Source organism: Frankliniella occidentalis, unplaced genomic scaffold (genome assembly GCF_000697945.3).
Source record: "Frankliniella occidentalis isolate FOCC.00 unplaced genomic scaffold, Focc_3.1 Scaffold13, whole genome shotgun sequence".
Taxonomy (NCBI): domain Eukaryota; kingdom Metazoa; phylum Arthropoda; class Insecta; order Thysanoptera; family Thripidae; genus Frankliniella; species Frankliniella occidentalis.
Window position 1 is genome coordinate 460,423 of NW_026267143.1, and position 13,682 is coordinate 474,104.

The 13,682-nt window shown below is 47.6% G+C and overlaps 1 protein-coding gene across 1 annotated transcript; it reads right to left on the reverse strand.

Annotated features, from left to right (window-relative positions):
• Positions 1-239: 239 nt before the first annotated feature.
• On the reverse strand, positions 240-13,071 carry LOC113209449 (collagen alpha-5(IV) chain-like). Its single transcript, XM_026426968.2, has 3 exons — positions 12,964-13,071; positions 10,456-10,742; positions 240-300 (listed from the first exon to the last, which is right to left on the reverse strand). Exons 1-3 carry the CDS (start codon positions 12,979-12,981, stop codon positions 240-242), a joined length of 366 nt encoding a protein of 121 aa, XP_026282753.2. The 5' UTR covers positions 12,982-13,071.
• Positions 13,072-13,682: the final 611 nt, after the last annotated feature.

The window sequence follows — 13,682 nt, forward strand, 5'->3', positions numbered from 1 at the left end:
GTACCGACATGTCCACGCCAAGCACTACTGTGGGGCCGCGTTAAGAAAGACCTAAGGAATTCCGCAATATTTATTCAGAACTAAAAATAACTGTTACCTGACGACATACTGCGGGATTGACCCTCCTGTTATAAAACAGAAATTTTGTTTTCATTCGAACACTCTCCGACGCGTCCTAACAACAATGTTCTATCTACGGAGCGTCGTTTTCACAATGTCCTATCTACAAAGGGTCGTTTTCAGCCCGGGTTGGTCACCGTGCCCGTGGCCTCCTGGGCACTGCCGTCCGCCGACTGGTAGCTGCAACACGAACGCGAAGCTTAACCGGTGCTGCCCGGGAGAGGGGGCGGGGTGGGGAGCGATGTCGGCGATGCGTGGGGATGCGGCGACCACGCGGACGCAGTGGAGGGAGAGGCTGGAGGACTCGGTGGAGTCCGCGACGGTCAAAGGAGTCTATTGACATGGAAAGCAGGCCGTGCAGCGCCCGCGCCCGGACGAGCCCCGCCCCCGCCCAGAGCTGCCCCAGGCGTACTATATCTCCGGAAAAGGCTCGGTGCCGAGAACAGGGTGCGCGGGGGGGAAGGGGGGGGGGGGGCAAGCGAGTGGGCTGTTTTGAAAATCCACCAATTCAGGCCTTTACAGGTTCGGAAATGCTCCCTCGGTAAAGACGATCGAGCGTTGCATGGACAGGGACGGGACGAAGACCCGTTGAGCAACGGGAAATGTTTAGAGAGCAGTACATTTGGAGAGTCAGCATGCGCCGTTGGGGTTTGTCGAATTGGCACTAAATCACGTGAATAATTGATTGCACGCACAACACACATAACTTACTTTGACCTTGAACGATGAAAACCGATGAATTCGGCCACACCTATTCTATGGGTTGAGTTTAAAGAGCAGTTTGTGCCCGGCAGTGTCACCAAAAAAAATCAAAAATTAGAAACCCTTTTAACCGTGCTTCAGGAGAACAATAACCCATGCAGTGCCTCGCTGCCTCAAGACAATCGGCACGAGGCAGGGGGATAAACGCCCGTGGGGCGAGAATTAATAAACCCCCCATGTGTGTCAGGCTGGGAGGGGAGTGGGTGTCGGTCTCGCTGATAGCTTCGATTTGAGACACGGACCACCGCAGAGGCGGAGGAGGGATGAGGGGGGGGGGGTGGTACTGGGAGGGGATAGTGTTCCGCTGGGCTCGAGAGCAGAGGCAGGCAGATTTACTGGCACAGGGGGTAAAGGGGAGGCCTTATAGGGGTCGTGTGGGGGTCGCAGGAGCGGGGAGCGGAGCAAGGCGAGCTAGTGGTTCTACCCACTGTAACGCTCATGCCCGTACCCCCATCGTCCAAACAATATATTATGAGACGATGATGAAGGTTGAGTGAGCGCTGATAAGTGGAGAGTGACTGTGAGTCTCGAAGCACATTCCTCTCATTCACGGTCTCTCTCTCTCTCTCTCTCTCAACATGAGCAGGAAATTAATAGTTGGGTCGGAAAAACGGCAACTAGTTAACTGCACGAGGATGAGCATTAAGGCAAAGCTAGACAGGGGTAGCGGGGTGAGTATAAAGAAGCAAACAAGTGTAGTTGTTCCATACATCATTAATCTCCAATGCCATACACTAACCTACTCATCTTGCAATGCACGAAAATACTGCCCCCATTCAGGGTTAAAGATGAAAAAGAGAGGAAGCAATGTGAGCAATCACATTTTTGACTGAGTAACCGAGAACTATCATCTAACCGCCCGAGAAGACAGAATGAGGAGGAGTGCGAAGCTCCAACTGTACTTCCAGACAAGTTTTAGGCCTTCGGCAATCTATCGGCAAAGACGTGGAATCCAGGATGCCGGCGTAGCAGCTTGCTTACCACCACACGTCCAACAATCTGTTTTGCTTCCCTCGGACCTGTCGATGGAATTATTGACAGATAAAAACACATCGTGGAGTTCATTTTTTATCGATCAATAATTCTGAGAGTCAGATAGTCACTGCTCTACACACTTAACAATGCAATTTGCTGTGCATAGAGATGCAGAATTTGAGTGTAGAAGTTTCTGCGGGGTGTTCAAAGTCGCAATTCACTCAACTGAGGCGAATTCCAGAAAGAATGACCACCATGGCACTGACTAATAGCAGGATTACTCTCAAAAGTGTTTTTCCACCCCTCCCCTCCCTACTCGCGCGCGGTTACCCATCCCAGGCCTTTCCCAGCCCCAAGGGAAATTTTCTGACGTTTACTTCACTGGAAATGCAAGTGTGTGAATGTCGCTCACCTGCAGGTGAGCGACATTCCATTCGTACACTTAGGGGGCTAAAGGTGTGAATTTTTCCTAGAAAATTCACACGTTTACCCCCCTAAGTGTACGAATGAAATGTCGCTCACCTGCAGGTGAGCGACATTTACACACTTGCATTTCCAGTGTTGGTACGGCAGGAGCGAATCTGCTCCAGTAAGGGAGCACTGCAGCAGGTGTAGGGTTTACCAGACCGCGAATAAAAGAGGAGGGGAGAGAGGATGTATGTTGAACGGGATAAATGGCTATGAAGGGATATGGGACCTTTGACCTGGTCCATGCTGCGGTGCCCTGCAGGTGGGTCCTGACATCCTGTTTGCAGCTCACGCAATCAGTGGAAAAACAAATGTGACATGTGCCACACGCTCGGTCTCATGTTGTCGTACTCTCTCGGAAGCAAAAGCTTCCGGGTGCATTCTGCTTCATGGGTATGACAGAGAGAGATAAATGCTTTCTCCAGAGCTCCGAGTGCATCAAGAGACGTGACATGTTGGGAGTAATGAGTCAGGTCCGAGGCGACGCCCCCTGCAAAAGCAACATCCGCACAACAATCATTTTACATCCTCATTCGCCCTGCCAAAAAATTCGTTGGAATTTCACAAAGGTTCACTTCACGGGCCACCTTTAGAAATTCTAAAATGATTTCATTTTGTACTTTTGAAGTGGTTTATGTTATAGCAGTCCCGGAAGGAGAAGCGTAGGAGGTACCGACATGTCCACGCCAAGCACTACTGTGGGGCCGCGTTAAGAAAGACCTAAGGAATTCTGCAATATTTATTCAGAACTAAAAATAACTGTTCCCTGACGACATACTGCGGGATTGACCCTCCTGTTATAAAACAGAAATTTTGTTTTCATTCGAACACTCTCCGACGCGTCCTAACAACAATGTTCTATCTACGGAGCGTCGTTTCCAAAATCTACAAAAGGTCGTTTTCACAATGTCCTATCTGCTATGATTTTCTTAAGCAGATAGAACATTGTGAAAACGACGCTTTGTAGATAGGATATTTTGAAAACGACGCTCCTTCGATAGAACATTGTTGCTAGGACGCGTCGTCTCGAAACGTGTGATATTCAGCCCATATTGGCCCACAACAAAAACCACTGCCTAATACTTTGCTGTACATTTACAAGAAAAGAGAAGTTAATTTTGTTAGCAGCACATGTCGTTCTAAAACAGGACACTCGTATTTGTACAACTTTTTCTTTGCAGGAGCAAAACGAAAGTAACTGCTTTCGGTCTAAAACTTTGTTTCCGAGATCTGTAAAAATACAGTATGTGCTGTTAACAAAATTAATTACATTTTCGTTGTAAATTTACAGCAATTTTTTTGCTGTAGTGCAAAGTTCACTTTGTGAAATCCCAGAAATGTTTTTAGCATGCTCTCATCCTGTTTCACATATTTTGACGCCTCTTCAGTGTTTCTGCTGCTTATAAACCCTTATAAGCTACTGACAACGTTTTTTGTTTAATACTCCCAGCCGAAAATTCCGGTTACGGTTACGACTACGGTTACGTCTACGGTTACGGCTACACTCGTAAATTGGACCCATTTCCGGTTACGGTTACGAGTAAAGTTCCGGTTACGATTACGTTTACTGTTTCGGAATACGATTACGGTTAGTCAGCCCGGTTACGGTGAGAACGTTCCGGTTACGGTGATGACGTATTGGCAGTAACTCAAAGCCCCCATGAGACCAGAGACATGTTGCCCATGTAAACCTTTAGACGCAGAGCTCAATGGTGGTGTTTTCGTTGCCGTATCTCTTACAGTTCTCAAGATAGCCGGGGGTTGAAAAATCGACTCTTTCCAAACTCCACACATAGGATCGACTTGTGTTTCCCTTGCGTTACCCTTAACCGTTTCTCCCTGCGAAGCTTAGTTTAGGCGCTACGACGTTTCAAAGTTTGATATTTTCCGGTTACGGTCGTAATCGTTTCGTAACCGTAACTGCTGACCGTAACCGGGCTACGGTTACGGTCGTATTCGTAAGCTTACTCGTAACCGTAAGTGTAAACCGTAAACGGACTCCGGTTACGATCGTAATCGTAAATTTTAATCGTAATCGGGGCAAATTACGGCCGTAATCGTAAATTTTGACCGTAACCGTAGCAAATTACGGCCGTAATCGTAAATTCTGGCCGTAACCGTAACCGGAATTTTCGGCTGGGCTACCATAAATAATACCATAATATTAATTATACCACTACAAATACCAGGTAGGACTCACGCCGCGCACTTTCGTTGCAATACTTTACCGCCTGCATGGGTGCGGGTGGGTTGCTTACTCGCACGGGGCGATATGGACACGTCTAGCAGCAACGATAGGCAAGCCCGCGGCCGCGGCCGCCCGCCCGCGTGCATGCGGCAAAATATAACGAAGAAGGTGCGCGGCGTGAGGCGTGAGTCTGCCGCCTGGTATGAAATAATTCATTTTTTACGTAACTGGCACTTTTTTTGTTTTGTCAGTAATTTACTCGCCAGCTGCGTTAAAACAGGGAAGTATTTACTAAGAAATGAATGAGTACAGCTCTGAGAATAGTGAACTGCCCCCGTCCGTTGTGGAGCAAGCGCAATTCGTCTGGTAAACCGAAAAGCGTAACGATATTACTTTTCTGTCCGGTTGTTTGTCCTCGTTGTCTTTCTACATGTCTACGTAGTTTGAATCCTTTGCACATGAGACCAGGCGTACTTCTCTGCATGGATGCTGCCTGCCGTGCTGGTTCGCCTGTCTCTGTGCCCTCTCCTCCTCTATCTCTCGATCCTTCTGCCCGCCATGCAAGTCAAGTGGGAGCGAAACCCCTGCCGGTCGGAGGATAGGCTACCCGTTTAACTCAGCTGATCGCCACCACAAGACATTGCCTAACTAGCAGGCGTTTACTGCTGGTGGATTATGCCGTCTTTCGCCACTACCTTTCTTGATTTTTCTTTTTACCTTATGACGTACAGCTTACGACTTGGTGGTTAGCACAGTGATAGAAATGTGTAATATTCTGCCAGTCTGCCTTGGTAAGACTTTGGTCTTACAACACTTAAACTGCATTTGCATGGTTTCATGAGCAAACATTTTTGAAAACGTAAACCAACGTTTCTTTTGGGCAAATAAGTGCTCAAAATACATGATTTCGCATGCACGAATGCACAAGAACGTTCATATAAACAGAAAATTTTATGAAAAGAATACAATTGTTTAAAATTGTACAAATTAAAGACTGAAATCCAGTTAGTGCGAAAGAAATGCGTTCCGTATTTTAAAGCACCCTTTGTAAGGTGAGGAGCTGCTTCTTCTATGTAAAACAAATTACCTGTGTTTTGTTTCTAGTTTAGAAATTTTACACAAAGCTTTGTGGACTTTTTAAGGCGAAAATTGCGGTCTGTTAACGATAATTATTTGAGAGCAAAGGAGTCCAAGCCGTCAGTGAGGCGGGCGGGCGGGGCGCGGGCAACGCTGGCAAGCGAGCAGATGGGGGAGGGGGAAGGGAGGATAGCATAATGGAACCCCTGATAAATGAAAATGGCGGAACCTCCTAGTGGACTTATAAATTAGGACATGATTAAAAGGTGCGATGCCGCCCGCATCCCGGTCAACCATTTATCAAACGGTTAGCGAGAAACGGTCGGGCAGGCAGGTGATTACCCTGTAAAACATCCACGTCAGCAGTTCAAATAGTGGGTGGGCAATGGGTGCGAGCGAGCCAGCGCGGTCTCGCACAAGCTAGGCCCGCTCTTCCGCCAAACCAAGCTACCAGCTCCGCTTCGCTCCACCGGCAACTCGGTTCGGCAGCACGGAAAAAAAAATAATTGGCTGTCTCAGCCAAAAATTGACTCTCTCGGCTAATTCATTATCTCGTATGGCCTTAGGAAATAAAATTGGCCCTAGCAGCTAATGTTTTGCGTGGACCGAAGCAAGTTCAGTCGCTCTGAAAGGTCACGAACAATATCTTGTAAGAGCTAACACACGATTCGCCTTTGCTGCAAACGCTCTTTTTCCCTGGCAGTGAACTTTTTTTCGCCGTCATTGTCGATTCTGTCACTAACGTTGCAAACTGTCCAATACCTATCAACCTTTGTTAGCTGTAGAAGCTAATCTCACTTTTCTGGTACTTATGAGAACATTAGCTCTGGGAGCTAATTGGCTTATGCTATGACGGGCACTAGACTAACTAGCTACTGCAGCTGGTAACATTTACCCATATCTCATGAGAATATTAGCCAAGGCCATATTGGCTGACTGTATCAGCTGTGGCAGCTAACTTTTTTTTTCCGTGAGGAAGCGGGCCTTGCTTGGCCTGCCGGCGGCGTTTGACTGATTTTTATGGTGTAATCTTGATTCTGTGGGAAAACGGGCCTTGGGCCCGTTTTAGTGACGGCTCGCTTTGAACTGAACTTTTGCGATAACTGGTGTTTTGCGATTCACACGCTAAAAGGCATGATAACCCCCAAATATGTGATAGAAGAATCACATTTTGTGATACCATTATCCACATATTTGGGGGTTATCATGCCGCTTAGTGTGGGAGTCGCAAAACACCACACACTAAATCTGAAAGGACTTGTATTGTCCACAGAAAGACGCTTTTTTGTGCAAATCTCAACCAGATGCATATTTGAATCCGGAATCCGGCAAGTGTCGAATCTGCATATTTTTTCTGGACAGTCATTTTTCTGGCTATAATTATCCAATATGCAAATTCCTCACTTGATAGATTCCATTCTGTATCCGGTTGAGATGTGCACAAAAACGCGTCTTTCTATGGACAATAAAAGTGAGATTTAGTGTGCAGTCATCGCATGATTTTATGTTAAAAGTATCGCAAAACCAGCCTCAGTGTTGTGAGGTTCAGAAAAAAATTTAAGTACCATCCGATTTCTACAAAAATAACCTTCAAATTTTCAAAGTTTCGACGAAATCGGAGATTTACACCTCACAAGGTTTCACTTCACTGTAAAAATTCTTTGTCACGATGACGAAAATACCATGGCTAATTTTTAGTACAGGGGTGTCGTCATGGGTTTTTTCGTCACATGATTAAGGTTTTCTCGTCACCGTGACGAGAAAATTCGTGACGACAGCCCTGTACTAAAAATTAGCCATGGTATTTTCGTCATTGTACAACAAATTTTTTTACAGTGTTGTTAGGAGCGGTTACGGAGCACAGACGCAGAACAAAAAAGCTTAAAAGCCGAAGCGAAGTGATTTTTCACAGCAATAAAACATCTAGTTGAATGGCCGTTTTTCATCCAGTAAACGGCACCATTCTTGACACCTGAGTCTGCTCCGCAGCCTCAGTGATGCATGACCGGGGAGGATTCAGGCCCGCGCACGCCACTCTGCGGCCCACGGCGCTGCTGGGTCGTGGTGAAGCGGGGTTCGGGCGGGGCAGGGCGGGGCAAGGTGGGGCAAGGCGGGGCAAGGCGGGGAGGGGCGTTTGGCCGGGGCCGGGGCGTGGGAAGATAATCTGCTCCAGGCGCCGCAGGCCCCGCCACCTCCACCACAGTCAGATCGCTGCGGTCGCGGTCGGGGCCCATAGGGGTTTGTCTGCCACTTGCTGCACTAATCATCATCCACACTGTTGTTCCAAGTGTGACAAATTTCATACAAATTGACACAGCAGAGTTCAGCATCGCTAAAATATCATTCACACATTTTATTGCATCCGTGGGAACGATAATAAAACTATCGCTTTACAAATACAATCCACATTGCACGAAAACTGCAACAGTGACCACCCCGACCAACACGACCACCACAACCACCACAACCACATACAGTGTGGCAAAACAGGGCGAGAGAGTTGCGCCGAGAGACGTGACGTGGTATGTCAATTGGAGCCACGAGTACTCTTCATACGACCCAAATCCCCAGGTATCATTTGCGCACACGAGCGAAAAAAGACTAAGCCCCAAAAAGGACACGTCAGTTGTATTTTCTTTCTTTTTATTTGTTCCTCTTGTTGATCGTGCTCCTCGTTTCAATCAGCGCTAACTATGCCAACATGCTGCTATACGATGCGCGAGGGAGGACGCCTCTCCCCTTTGCTACACACGCGTTCCTCTGTTTCGTTTTCTCACTCAGGATGCGAGTCCTGTCCGCTGCCGAACTTGGGGGGCTGCGGAGAGGGGATGGCGTTGTCCTTGTCGTACACCTGCCGCCAATCACCCCTCTGCAGACACGCAGATGAAGCGGACTACAGGGTGGCGAGTGCAGGTGGACTGAATACGAATGAAGCCCGCCCAGCTCCTCCCCCTACCGGCCCGGCCGGCCACCGCCCACCACAGCCCGCCCTTGTCCCTCTAACTGTGCTGGTCGAAACTATTACACGATTATAATGCAGACAGCAGGTGAGGGATGAACAGCAGGACAGCGATGGATGGGGTAGTGAGGGCTGGGGTTCAATTCCCCCCAACCCCTCAAAGCAAACAGCGACGCAGTGGGGTCCGCAGCCACGGCGGCAAGTGCAACGGTCACGGTAGCGGGAAGGATGCCGAGAGGAATCTTGATTCTTAGTTCACTGGTAATTGTGTCAACGAACGTATGTCCAAAAAAATCGAGTCGATTGAATTTCGGTCTATTTTCAGAATGTATAGTTTTCGTGTCAAAATACCTTTAAATGAAAAAGTTGATTTTTTTGGACATACGTTCATTGACACGATTACCAGTGAGTTTGACCAAAACGAAAATGGCTGATTTTCACCTTCAGTTGGTTGTTTCGTTTAGAGGGGTCAGGACGCCAAATTTTATGAAGCGAGTTTTTTTGGGAAGTGTATGTCATGCTGATACTCATAAAACAAACCCGGGGTCTGCAGCACCTTGATGTGATTTGTCTGGACCTTTTTTTTAAAACCATGCAAAACTCATTACATACAATGGCTACCCCTCCCACCCCTCCTAAAAGGGTGCCGAAGAGGGACGCCAAACCGGGGAGAGGGGGTAAGGCGTCAATAGCCCCGCAAGCATTAAGATGTCAGCACAGGCAGTGAGAATTGCTGAGAGCCCGGCGCGATTGGATGGAAAACCTATAATTGATCGACAAGTCACGCCACGCCACGCAACGCCACGACGCGCCAGTCAGGGGTCGTCAGGGCGGAGCTCTGAAATTCAAGTTCAATGTCAGTCTATTACTTTTCCGCTGCCCTTGGTGCGGCAGGGTTGTGAGCAATAAAAAATGTAAATGTGTACAGAGAGAGAGGGGGAGAGAGAGAAAGAGAGAGAGAGAAAGAGAGAGAAAGAGAGAGAAAGAGAGAGAGAGAGAGAGAGAGAGAGAGAGAGAGAGAGATATGCGAGATGAGATGGGGCAAGGGTAGAGGGATGGAAACGCGTCAAGAAAAAGGGACAGACGATACAACGGAAGGGGAAGGTATAGTAGTGAAGGGAAGAGGGGATGGTAATTATAATCGTGGCACAAAAACTACCCTACCCTCTACCCGTCTAGGCGAGTAAGGTAAGGTACAGTCGAAGTAGGAGACAAGGGTGAGGGTAGAGGAGTGGAGAGGGGGGGGGGGGGAGAGAGAGAGAGAGAGAGAGAGAGAGAGGGGGGGGGGGGGGGGGGGGGGGGGAGACTGGTGAAAGAATGGAAGGCAGTAAGTCTCCGTTTGTCGACAATTAAAGCAGAACGAAACAAATGAAGAGCGAATTAGCGAGGAATCCTCAGGAACTAATGACAAGAGGAGTTTCTCGCTACCGTCCCCTGCGCGGCGGCACTCTGCGCAACATGTTTTATTCAGCCGAGACGAAGGGAATAAGGGTCGGGGTCACGCGCCAGTATTTCGGACGGAGAGTGGAGGGAGAGTTCACACCTTTCTCCAAGAATTTCACCAATAGCAGCCTCTTTACAGTCTCAGGGCCAGGGCGCTGGAGCCACACCTTGGGAGTCATCAATCTGAGCGTACAATTTAAAAAAGCACCCAGAGAAGTGTCGAGCTCTAGCAACCATCGTATGGTTACCATAATCCGGTTACAAAATTAACTATCATGCAGTTATTGGAACCATGTTTTAGTTCTCACGGCCATTTTATGATGGTTGCTACAGCTTTCTGTTTTTTTATGGGAGAGTGTAGCCCGAGCCTCGTGAGACATTTTCGTACTGTTTTTTTTCCTTAACTAGCATTTTAAAATTATCGAGAAGCACTGGAGACCGACAGGCGTGTCACATGGCTCACCTCCAGCGGTAGGAACCGTCGGGGGCCTGATCGAAGCTCTGCTGGACGATGGGCACGAACGGACCCGGCGGCTGGAAGCGACCCGGCTGGAAGGGGCCGGGCTGGAAGGGGCTGGGCTGGAAGGGGCCGCCTGGGGGGCCAGGAGGGCCCAGGGGGCCGGAGGGGCCCAGTCCGGGGGGTAGGGGCGCTCCATTGGGACCCTGCTGGGGCAGCGGCTGCTGGGGCAGCGGGCCGCCAAACTGTGGCACGCCCTTCACAGCCGCGACCGCCGCCAGGACGGTCAGCACCTGCGGGACGAAACATCGATCACTTAGCCGGCCAGGGACAGAGCATTATATAGAAATATTTTATGGCAAAGTTGGGCGACTCTTCATTGCATAACCGTAACTTGCTAAAAATTATATTAAATTTAAAATGTTATTCTTTGGCCTGTATTTTGCCCACCGTCATATCATTCACAACTTGAGGACAGTCAAAAAACTTAGTTCTATGACGCGTATAGAAAGCTACAAACGCGGCACTGGGATGTTACACTTGTACCGAGCTAGTAGGTGGCCGACGAGGCAAACAGTAAGACAGAATCAGAAACAGTCACATTCTCACTAACAGACACGCGCGCCGCTCGCACGCAGCATACCGATGGTAATAGCGATGGCAACAATTAATTCGCACGGTGCTTTTACGGGAGAGAGAGAGAAACTCAGTGGACTTGAGAGCGAAAGAGATGCGAGAGGGGTTTCCTCACCGTGTCCCTTGCACTCATCACCTCAGCTGCGTCTTCTCTCACACGACACACATCATCAAACGCCAGTACGTGCGACATCAGCGATTCTACGCGTAATTCCGCGCGACCATTAACTTCGGATTCATACATTCTGAACGTGAGAGAAAAAGGTTGCAGTGCCACACACGTGCAATGCGTGAGCTCCATTGTGCGCTGTTCGACATGTACTCTGCAATAAATCAACAATAACAATAGCAGAAAAAATAATGCATTTCCAAGAGCATATTTTTGTTAATTATTATGTCGCTGACCTACTGCACCTTACGGCCCCGACCGGATAGATAGGAAACAAGCCCACGCGCCTGCAGGCGATACAGTAAAACTACAGAAAAGATGAGTAGGGTTAATAAGCCACCTGGCTAGGGGTGCACGGTAAAAATGACATCTTGGATTTCAAGCGATCTACTTGGTTTTGAAGAGAGTTTTCAAGGAATCTACTTGAATTCCAAGATGTTCTTTTTACCGTGTGGCTATGGCTAAAACTCCATACAAATGTGTACACCGGATGACCGAATTGTAAAGATGTCCAATGATTACTAAAGATTGCCAATGAGTACTAGGCATGATCCGCCTGCATTCTTAAATCTAAACGGCCTTTTTAAGTCCCGATAAAGATTTTTGGTCACATCTTCGGTATAGTTCTTTAATTATTTATCTTGCAAGTTACCAATTTGCATTCTATGATCGTACAAATCATATTTTTGTCCATGGGAGAGATTCGCAAAACTCGTCGCAGATTAAACATGCGCTTTTGTAATGTAAGTCTCAATCAACAAATTTGCCCTTTTAAAAGACCCACACGAGAGTAAGGATTACCAGGGATTACCAGGGATTACCAGGGGTTAGCAGGGGTTACCAAGTCTCTGTACTCCTGATTACCACAATTGGCTCACAAAGTCAGAGAACAAAATTATTAACAGCTTCTTGTTAATTAAAATACATTTAAAGTGTGTCCACCTATTTCTTTGCTGTTGGTATATAGAAAAGGCAAAACCTGTTGTTTCGAACATGGCAAAACATGGCTCTGAAGTAAACCGCAAAAACTACTTGCAAACAATGTGTTTGCATTGCAAAGAAATAGTTTGCATGCTTGCAAAGAACCAGTTCGTATTACAACACTTAAAAAAAAAATTGCAGGCTGAAAAGAAAAGAGTTTGCAATGCGAACCTATTCATCTTTGCAAGCATTTCTTAGTGCGTAATGACCGGTATTTTGACCCCCAAAAAAAGGCAATTTTTCAGTGTTGCCTCCCCAAGCCATTTTACTGAACTGCGTAGTTTCATCGCATTGATCACAGTGACAAACAACCTTTTCTTTCCGCGGACTTGGGAACATCCCTTTGACAGTCAAAAAGTGTTATTTCCTTGAAAGAAACAAGGAACGTTTTCATTGTTTCAAAGTATAAAGGTCCTTACAATAGATAATTTTCCATTAATTTAGGCATTTTTTCCTTCTATTAATGAAAACATTTCGTTCTCTTTATTTTAGGAAAATTTACTTAATTAAAGGTCAATTTCCTTAACGTGTTCTGCGCCTTGTCTCAAGGAAACGATTTTCTGGGAGCACTATGCATCGATTTATAATAGTCACTGGTTAAGTCACTCGCTCACTCACTCGCTGACCACTCACTCACTCACACACTCACTACACAACACACGGACACAACACTTCCACGCAGCTACAATGTCTCCCCCAGGTCGAATAGGCGAAGCAGTTAGACGCACCAGGTGTCCCGGCGCCATTGTCTTGAGATGGAGAGCGAGTGTCGGCCGAACGGCAACAACTGTGAGTCGGTGGCCAGCCGTGCCAGGTTTTATATCGGGCAATAGTGGGGGCGGGCGGCCGGGCCGGGGCTGCACTGCGCGCCCGCCCCCCTCCCTGTGGGCCTGTGGGGCTGCCGGAGGCACTTCCCCCGCAACAAACCGCCGCGAGGTCAGCGGTGCGGCCGCCCTGCAGGGGGCTGGCCAGCACACGCCGCATGTCGTACAATGGGAAGGTGTCCGGTAGCTTGGGGGGGCTGCACTGGGAACACAAAGGTAGAATTTAGTGTCTTTCGAGAGGAACGCGAAAGTGTCCTACGCTACGCGAATGAAGAACCTTTCCGGCAGTTTAGTACCTTTATAGGGATAGGGTTACACTTTCTAAATTTCTCAGGATAGTTTTTGTAATAGCACCGGACTTCTGTGTGCAGAACTAAGACCAGATTGAGCTAGTAACCAAAAGTTTCCTTAGACATTAAGAATCTGCTAATCTTCTAGGCTTGTCTACACCATAAGTGAACAAATGCATGAAAAACAATTGTCACCCAATAAAGTAAATACTACATGATATGATACTCCTTAAGTGCTGAAGTAAAATGTCGTGGTTTAACAAAAGAGGCGTTGGTCTACAACATTGCATCAAATAGGCTCTGTTTGTATTTGGTATTTTAAAAATTAATTAA